This window comes from Trachurus japonicus, chromosome 24, assembly GCF_045865225.1.
Source record: "Trachurus japonicus isolate A0001 chromosome 24, Traja_1.0".
NCBI lineage: Eukaryota > Metazoa > Chordata > Actinopteri > Carangiformes > Carangidae > Trachurus > Trachurus japonicus.
This window is the reverse complement of record NC_140930.1, coordinates 2316430-2326466: the sequence shown is the minus strand read 5'-3', so window position 1 is coordinate 2326466 and position 10037 is coordinate 2316430. Positions and strand designations below refer to the sequence as shown.

Sequence of the window (10037 nt, the reverse complement as noted above, 5' to 3'; positions counted from 1 at the left end):
TTGACACAAAACAAAAGAAGATATGTAGGCTATATATATATATAAATATAAATAAATTAAAAACAAGACAAGTGAGGTCGGTCGGTCAATAAAGTGCTCTGTGTACATATGAAAGTGTCTCATGTGCAAAATATAACTATTTATATTTAGGCTAAAAGAATCACAGTTACTGTAAAATGTTAAAAGTGTTAAAAGTGGCATGTGCAACAATATGAAACTCATCAACAACACAGCTATTGTAACAAAATAACTGAACAATCAGCAGTGAGGCAGTGCATCGATTAGGATCACGGCTACTTTTCTAATTCAAACTCCTGTTTAAGCGCTTCTATATAGTCACATCCCCCGCTGAGCTGCCTCTGCGTGGCCCCGCCCCCTGACGTCATCGGCGTCATCATCACAACACGGAAGCAGCGACGGTCTGAGGCAGCAGCAGGAGACGCAGCGGAGCAGAGAGAGAGACAGGTGGAGGAGCTGCTGCTGCTACAGGTGAACTAGACCCGGACCAGGACCAGGACCCGGACCAGGACCAGGACCCGGACCAGGACCAGGACCAGGACCCGGACCAGGACCCGGACCAGTGGTGAGCAGCATCATCCTCATCATGGCGCTGATCCCGTCGCAGGTGCTGCGCGTGGCCATCCTGCTGTCCTACTTCTCCATCCTGTGTCACTACAAAGCTCTGGACATGCCCGCGCACCAGACCTACGGGGGCAGCTGGAAGTTCCTCACCTTCATAGACCTGGTGAGACCCACAAACACACACACACCCACACACACACACACACACACACACACCCCTCTACCCCTCCACCGTTTCCGCTTCCCGCCCTCTTTGTTCCGGTCTTTGATCCGCCGCCTGCAGCTGCACGAGGCGGTGGGTCTGGTCTGGTTCGGTCCAGACCAGGTATCTGAACCAGAACCAGAACCAGAACCACCGACTGGGATTTCCTGTTGCAGGTGTAGGTAGCCTATATAACGCTTCACATGCACCAATAATAATATCACTATTGTGTTCCCCCGAGGGGCGGGAGCGCGCTGCGCGTCCACAGCCGCCGCTGCTGCTGCTGCTGCTGACTGAGGAGATTCTCCTGTAAACAGGAGAGGAAAAGTGTCAGCAGGGTTTAATGAGTTATATTTAGTTCTAGTTAAAGCTTTAATACAGGTGATGATAAACACTGAACTACGGTGGTCCAGAGGGCTCAGTGCTCTGCTGCCTAGCTACCAGAAAACACACAAACACAAAATCTTTATAAATATTAATTTTGTGAACTGAAATGTAGTTAACCTTTAGCTATTTATTCAGGGAGAAGAACAGCGAGTTCTCCTTTAAGCTGCTTGGATTCCCAGTTGCAACGAAGACAGCGTAGATAAGATGACAGCATAATTAAAAATAATGGCAAAATAGCGTAAATAAAATGAATAGGAGCGTTTCCACTGCAGGAACTTGGGGGTCATTTTACGGGGCAGGAACGTCCCCCACACGGCCGCTTACAGGAACTTTTACGGGGCCGAACCGAGTCCCTGCCTCGGGGTCGGTACTCGGATCGGCCCTGAAGAAGTCCCAGGCTTGAGATTTACTCCGTGCTGATTGGTCAGACTCAAAGCAGGATCATGTGACGCTAAGAGGAAGCCCCAAAATAAGATGCATTTTTATAACCCAACGTTACTAAAAACGGAAAAACGTTGATTGTGATAAATACACGATCGTGGGATTAGCCTACGTGACGATAGAGACGGCAATCCCATCTCTTTTTTAAAAATTTATTTTAGAAAGCGTCTATACTGCCGGAAAAAACAACAACAAGAGCAGTAAAAAAAGAAAAAAGAAAAACGCTGCACAACGTCGACCTCGCGATCATTGAAACTGTCGCACGTCGCCATCAGAACCCAGTGGAAACACGGCTTAATATAAAATCACCAAAAAACACAAATGAACGAAAAAAAACAAAAACCTTCTTCTACAACTGAACAACACAAAAAGTGATGAACTAGGCTGGTCCATTAGTTGTTCAATGTTTAAAGTTGAACGTATTGATTGATGTGTTATAGATGTTTATCCATACAAGTGCATTCATCTGAATCTGGTTCATCTCTTCTACTGTCCCATAGAAACACTATTTTCTAAATTCTGACCTCTCAGAGCCACCGTACAGAACAGTTTTTATTTTTCCTAAGAACACACATTGTCTCTACATCAGGGTTTTTGTAATTTTTTTTTAACTTTCTGTGTTGAGCAGCGTTTGTCTCCACTCAGCAGCCGCAGTCATTTCACTTTTCATGCCGTTGCTGTGTGGGAGTCGTTATTTATGGCGCTGCTGGATACAGAAGAGAAGAAATCCCATTCATTTTTCCCACAGACGATGTTCAGTGAGTCACTCAGAGTTGGGAGTTTGGATTCACATGAAACTCTTCTGCTTAAGTCATCAAGTCATCCGCACAAAAAAAAAAATATAATAAAAATAAAAAAAAATAAAAAAAAGTCCGGCCTGACTCAGAGAGAATCTGCTGCTTTGATGAAAAGTCGAAGGAACGAAGCTCATACACATAAAAACCTCCAGGTGGGCGTTTAATACTACGACCACTCCCAGAGTGCTGAGGAAAGCAGCTTAAAGGGATACTTCAACATTTAGTCAAATTGGCCCATTGCCATAATCCCTATAGTCATAGCAGTAGGTTCGTTACCTTTAATTGTCGGTGCAAGATGTTTTTAGAACGGCGGAGCAGAGCCGTGAGCTGCTCAGAGCTACGCTACAGTTGGAGGCTCATTATGGGATTTCTTGGTTTCCCTCATCATCAAACTCATCAAATACACAATCCAACAACTCCACAACGCTCTGGTGGACAAGTTGTGAGCTGCACATTCACCACGCTATGAGATAATAACACAACGTTACCACACAGAGTTGTTTTAGAGGGAAATACAGAGACTGTTGATGAAAAACTGTCCCTGAAGGCAACGTGCATCAGCGGTTTAGCATGAATTTCCCTCTAAAACAACTCTGTGTGGTAACGTTGTGTTATTATCTCATAGCGTGGTGAATGTGCAGCTCACAACTTGTCCACCAGAGCGTTGTGGAGTTGTTGGATTGTGTATTTGATGAGTTTGTGATGGAGGGAAACGAAGAAATCCCATAATAATGAGCCTCCGTAGCGTAGCTCTGAGCAGCTCACGGCTCTGCTCCGCCGTTCTAAAAACAGCTTGCGACCACAATTAAAGGTAACAAACCTACTGCTATGACTATAGGGATTATGGCAATGGGCCAATTTGCTATGAACTATCCCTTTAAACACAACAGAGTGGCATTGAATGCATCATAAAGACTTCATCTATAACCTACTTTAATAATAATAAAATGTCAAAAACAAGCTGGTTTGGCTTCTATAAAAATACAATCAAACTTTTTCATGAAGAGTTTTTTTTTTTAATCAAATATTAAAATCTTTAAACATAAAAACATAATTTTCTCCCGTCGTGAAACAGCAGCTGTGCAGAAATCTGAGACGAGAGGAGGAAAACGCTCCGAGGGCAGATTGAGGATTAATGATAATTATATATAACTTCATTAGGCTAAAAATAATAAAGTAGTTTTCTGCTCTTGATGTAATTATAAGAAGCTGTCACACTGTCGTCCATCTTCTACACAACTACACATCCAAAAAGCTCCACACTGCGTCTGTTAAAGGTTTAAAGGGATAGTAGCATTTTTTTTTAAAGTGTGGTTGTATGATCTCCAAATAGCCCCTAAGTACTTTAATTGCAGTAGAAGACTCTCTGCACTCCTCCCGTTAGCAACGCCAGCCCATAATAGCCCTGCCCAGAGGTTTACAACATACAGTGTTGTGAACAGACCCAAAGAAACGGCCTATTTTCACGGCCTAAAAGAGGTTTTACCTGAAAAAATTAAATAAAACAGCATTTTTCCTGCACTTTGAAGGGCTGGAAAAAATTATATTAAAGCGAACAATGGAACCGTGTATTTTTTTTTCAGATAAAACCTCTTTTAGGCCGTGAAAATAGACCGTTTCTTTGGGTCCCAACAATGTATGTTGTAAATCTCTGGGCAGGGCTATTATGGGCTGGCGTTGCTAATGGGAGGAGCAGGGTTTCCCCCAGAAAACTTGTTAAGCCCGGTGGTAGGGTGGCACCAGCGGCCCATCGGCGGGCCACCGGTGCCAAGCGTGTTTTTTTGTGACAGGGGCCTGACCCTGACCGATGGCAGGGGCCTGTAGGGAACAGATTCATTAATGGAGCAGTAGCATTTAGCAGGTGTGATTCCATAAGGCCTTAGGATCCATGTTAAAAGTTGACTAGAAATTTGAAAATATTATCATAAACATCTGTTATTATAAGACTTTATGTAACATATTTAAACACCAGCTATAGCAGAGTCTTACAGAAAGGCACTCTTGAAATGCTGTTCAATCAACCACAAAAAAAAAGTAGGCCTAATAATTATAATTATAAAAAAATATTTAAATAAATAACATCAACTGTTTGCATTAAAAACTAAAAAACAACTGCCTGGTGTCTCCATTGTTAAAGTCTAGCCTTATTTCCATGGATGTATTATAGATCCATCATCCATGTTTTTTTTATTTTTTTATTTTGCTCCGAGATTTTTTACATCTGGAGTCACGTGCACATGACGTACCACGCTCTTTTTCTGGTCAGTCGTCATGGAAACGTGACACTCACGGATCTACTAGAACAAACGTGTGTGATCGCGAACTTTACGAGCTGAAAATTTTTTATTTTTATTATTTATTTATTTTTTTTGTTTTTTTTATTATTATTTTTTTTTTACGAGCTGAAAAATGAAAAATGGAAAAATGAAACAATGGATCATTTTCACATCAGGTGAAAGCCCCGCGGCTCACAGGAGTCCGGAGCTCTGACGCTGCAGGGGACGACGTGCTAACAGCTAGCAGCTGCCAGCTAACAGCTACCAGCTAACAGCTACCAGCTAACAGCTACCAACTAACAGCTAGCAGCTGCCAGCTAACAGCTACCAGCTAACAGCTACCAGCTAACAGCTAACAGCTACCAGCTAACAGCTAACAGCTAACAGCTACCAGCTGACAGCTAACAGCTACCAGCTAACAGCTACCAGCTAACAGCTACCAGCTACCAGCTGACAGCTGACAGCTAACAGCTAACAGCTAACAGCTAACAGCTACCGACTAACAGCTAACAGCTACCAACTAACAGCTAACAGCTACCAGCTGACAGCTAACAGCTACCAGCTAACAGCTACCAACTAACAGCTAACAGCTACCAGCTAACAGCTAACAGCTACCAACTAACAGCCAACAGCTGCAGCAGCTGACTGAGCCTCTGGAGCTGCGGCTCCGTGGACTCGGTGCGTTCCTCTCGGTCAGCTGGTGAAGCAGCGGTCTGATGCTGTCTATTGTCTGATGAGCAGGATGTCCGTGACGTGTCCTGTTATGTGCGACGAAGTTGTAACATTGTCAGGTGATGAAAAAGACACCTGATCACGTGTTTATTGAGTATAAAAACTGATTAAAAAAATTAATAAATGATGTTTAGCCTGGCGGGGGGTCAAGTAAGGCCTGCCGGCCCGCCAGGCCTTACTTACTGGCGGCCCGCCAGGCCTTACTTGACCCCCCGCCAGGCTTATAATACACTGGGGGAAACCCTGGAGGAGTGCAGAGAGTCTTCTACTGCAATTAAAGTACTTAGGGGCTATTTGTAGATCATACAACCCCACTTTTAAAAAAATGATACTATCCCTTTAAATAACAGAAAAACTTTATTTACACAGCAAAAAGTGCTTCATCTGAAAAAATGTTATATATAAAAGACAATACGGATGATAATGTAATATCTATGTAGCAGATATGAGCTGTGAGGTTTCAGGGATTAGACCGAGCCGCTTCATAAAGGCTCATTGATTCTCATGTGAAATATTAAATTAAGGAGTTTACGCAGGCACACACACAGATCCCATTCATACCAAACAAAGCACACACACACACACACACACACACACAGAGCTAGGCTGTTAGTGTTAGTGTGTTAGCGCTGATTGTGTTTCTGCTGCAGAGGCTGTAAAAAAGAGCAAATAAAACAACACAAACAGCAACGGTAACGACGACAATAACAGTTGTATTTATTACGACTGCTCTGCTTTTATATTTATGACCGTTAATGACAATAACTCACATGCAGCTCATCACAGATCGACTGATAACCGGCTGCAAGCGCCAATAAACATCGTTAGACTTCTCTAAACTCAGATAATCCCTCTGAAGTGCATACCTGTGTGTGTGTGTCTGTGTGTGTGTGTGTAAGAGTGTGTGTGTGTGTGTGTGTGTGTGTGTGTGTAAATGTGTGTGTGTGTGTGTGTGTGTGTGTGTAAGCGTGAGAAATAGCTGTGTCATATTTTCCACATTAGACCTCTCCTCCTGGTTAACTGTGTTTTTAATGACCTGCACACACCAGCAGCCAGGAAACACACACACACACACACACACCGCTGCAACATCTGGCTCTTAATCATCTGTGTGTGTGTGTGTGTGTGTGTGTGTGTGTGTGTGTGTGTGTGTGTGTTAGTGAGACGTTGCCCAGTCGGAGCTGCTCTGACATGATTTGCTCTCAGATCCACTTCACAACCATCTGAGAGAAGAGAAGAGAAGAGGAGAGTCTGAGTGAGAGTCGTTAGCAGCTCGCAGCCTCGTCGCTAGCTCAGTTCTCATAGAAAACCATTATCTACGTAGCGGGGAAGCTACATTGAATCTGAATGTAGGAAGATTTACACACACAGATACTTATAAGAGGAGGTGAACAAGCCTCATCATCCCTCCTTCCTTCCCTCTTTCTTTCATTCCTTTCGTCATTCCGTTCCTTCCTTCCTCTCTTCCTTGCTTCTCTCCTTCTTTCCTTCCCACCTTCTTTCCTTCCTTTTCTTCCCTCCTTCCTTCCACCATTTCTCCCTTCCTTCCTTTTTCCCTCCTTCTTTCCTTCTCTTCTTCCTTCCATCATTACTTCCTTCCTTCTTTTCATCCCTCCTTCCTTCTTTCCTTTCTTCTGTCTTTCCTTCCGTCCATCTTCTTTCCCTCCTCCCTTCTTCCTTCCCTCCTTCCTTCCACCATTCCTCCCTTCCCTCCTTCCTTTCTTCTTTCATTCCACCCCTCCTTCCTTCTTTCCTTCCTTCCTTCCCTCCTTCCTTTTTCCCCTCCTTGTTTCCTTCTTGTCTTCCTTCCATCATTACTTCCTTCCCTCTTTCCTTCTTTCCTTCCTTCCTTTCCTTCTTTCCTTCCTTCCTTTCTTCCTTCCTTCCTTCCTTCCTTCCCTACTTCCTTCTTCCTTCCTTCTTTCCTTCCCTTCTTCCTTCCATCATTCCTTCCTTCCTTCCCTACTTCCTTGCTTCCCTCCTTCTTTCCTTCCCACCTTATTTCCCTCCTTCCTTCCTTCATTCCATCCCTCCTTCCTTCTTTCTTTCCATCCCTCCTTCCTTCTTTCTTTCCTTCCTTCCCTTCTTCTTTTCTTCCTTCTTTCCTTCTCTTCTTCCTTCCATCTGGTCACTGTAAAGAGCCTCATCCTCCCCTCACCCACTGGGCGACACCAGATCCTCCCAGAGGGGGGAGGAGAAGAAGGTCAGATCACTGTGGACGTATTGATGGGAGTGTTTCCTTACACACACACACACACACACACACACACACACGGTGATCAAGGTTGGAGATTTCCTCCGTCTCCATGGCAACACGACACGTATGATGCTGCTGCTGACAGAGCAAAACAACAACAACAACAACAACAACAACAACGTTCACATCATCACAGGGAAAATCTAAAGGAAACTGCAGTTAACCCTGGGTGCATATAGTTATAGATTTTATTTGTTTGCATTTTTCCTTTTTTCTTTTTTTTTGCATTAATATTTATTTAGGCTATTTTTAATTTTATTCTTTCCTCCCCACCTTCCTTCCATCCTTCCTTCCTCCCTTCCTCTCTTCCTTCCTTCCCTCCTTCTTTCCTTCCCACCTTCTTTCCCTCCTTTCCTTCCTTCCTTCCACCATTCCTTCCTTCCTTCCTTCCTTCCTTCCCTCTTTCCTTCCTTCCTCTCTTCCTTGCTTCCCTCCTTCTTTCCTTCCCACCTTCTTTCCCTCTTTTCCTTCCTTCCTTCTTTCCTTCCGTCATTCCTACCTTCCTTCCTTCCTTCCTTCCTTCCTTCCTTCCTTCCTCCCTTCCTCTCTTCCTTCCTTCCCATCTTCTTTCCCTCCTTTCCTCTCTTCCTCTCTTCCTTCCTTCCCTCCTTCTTTCCTTCTCACCTTCTTTCCTCCTTTCCTTCACCATTCCTTCCTTCCTTCCTCCCTTCTTCATGTATTCATGTATTTTATTTTTGGCATGTATTTTTTTTTTTTGCATGTGTTTATTTAATTTTTTGCATTTTTATATATACATATATTTTTTCATGTATTTTTTTATTTTTTAGTTGCATGTATTTTTGCATCTATGTATTAGTTTGTAGGTGTTACATGGTTACTGCAGTCTCCATTCTCTGCACCACCAGAGAGAAGCTGTCTGACCAGATAAACTCATAATTTAACAATAAATAAAGCGTCAGTATTCAGGGTTAGGGGCGGTTGGTTCAACTCTGTTAATCTGTCCTGTTTGACTTCATTTACACAACATGTTTAATTAAAGACATAGTTCAACATTTTGGCAAATTGTCCCATCACCATAATCCCTATAGTCATAGCAGTAGGTTTGTTACCTCTAATTGTCGGTGCAAGCTGTTTTTAGAACGGCGGAGCAGAGCCGTGAGCTGCTCAGAGCTACGCTACGGAGGCTCATTATGGGATTTCTTGGTTTCCCTCATCAAACTCATCAAATACACAATCCAACAACTCCACAACGCTCTGGTGGACAAGTTGTGAGCTGCACATTCACCACGCTGTGAGATAATAACACAACGTTACCACACAGAGTTGTTTTAGAGGGAAATACAGAGACTGTTGATGAAAAACTGTCCCTGAAGGCAACACGCATCAGCGGTTTAGCATGAATTTCCCTCTAAAACAACTCTGTGTGGTAACGTTGTGTTATTATCTCATAGTGTGGTGAATGTGCAGCTCACAACTTGTCCACCAGAGCGTTGTGGAGTTGTTGGATTGTGTATTTGATGAGTTTGATGAGGGAAACCAAGAAATCCCATAATGAGCCTCCGTAGCGTAGCTCTGAGCAGCTCACGGCTCTGCTCCGCCGTTCTAAAAACATCTTGCACCGACAATTAAAGGTAACGAACCTACTGCTATGACTATAGGGATTATGGCAATGGGACAATTTGCCAAAATGTTGAACTATCCCTTTAAATAAGCAACGACAACAACCAGAGACACTCGATGGAAACTTTCCTGCTGTTTCTTTATGATATTAAATATCATCTTAACGTCCTTGATTCTGACTCTGACTCTGATTGGAGGAGAGAGGAGTAGCCGTGGCGATGAGGACGAGGTCGCTCGCCGCACACACACACACACACACACACACACACACACACACACACACACACAGACACACACACACACACAGACACACAAAGTGCTGCTTTAACTGGGGAAGTCAAGTGCAGGATGTGTTTGGCATTCAAGAGCTTTAAGTTTGAGATGGTGTTGCTAGGCGACGACGGGCCTCGCTGGCTTTTTAAAGGTGGAAGATGATTCTGTGTCAGTGGATTTCAGAATAAAAGCTCCATGTTTTATACTTTTTATCTCAAGTGTTGATCCATGAGAACATTTATCTCCTCTCTTTCTCTCTCAGCTTCTCTCTGGAGCTCCATAGTAACAACAGGTCGGTGTCAACCAATCAGAAGAGAGGAGGAGGCTCTGAGCCTCTCTTCTGATTGGCTGACTGTTTTCTAAAGCGATCCAATTATAAAAACAGAGCAGATTTCAGAATAAAACACTCAGAGAAACTAAAAATCCTGTAAGTTGTTGTTGTTGGATGGTGGGTCCAGGTGGTGAGGGGGCGGGGCTTAGTTGTGACATCACAAAGTGACAGGAAGTCC

General features: G+C 43.6%; 1 protein-coding gene across 1 annotated transcript in view; it reads left to right on the top strand.

Annotated features, from left to right (window-relative positions):
• Nucleotides 1-529: 529 nt before the first annotated feature.
• Nucleotides 530-10037, top strand: part of aig1 (androgen-induced 1 (H. sapiens)) — a 51243-nt gene continuing 41735 nt past the window's right edge. The window contains exon 1 of the mRNA XM_085771151.1: nucleotides 530-745. Within this exon, the coding sequence (XP_085627277.1) occupies nucleotides 605-745 (141 nt within the window). The 5' untranslated portion in view covers nucleotides 530-604. The remainder of the gene's footprint in view (nucleotides 746-10037) is intronic.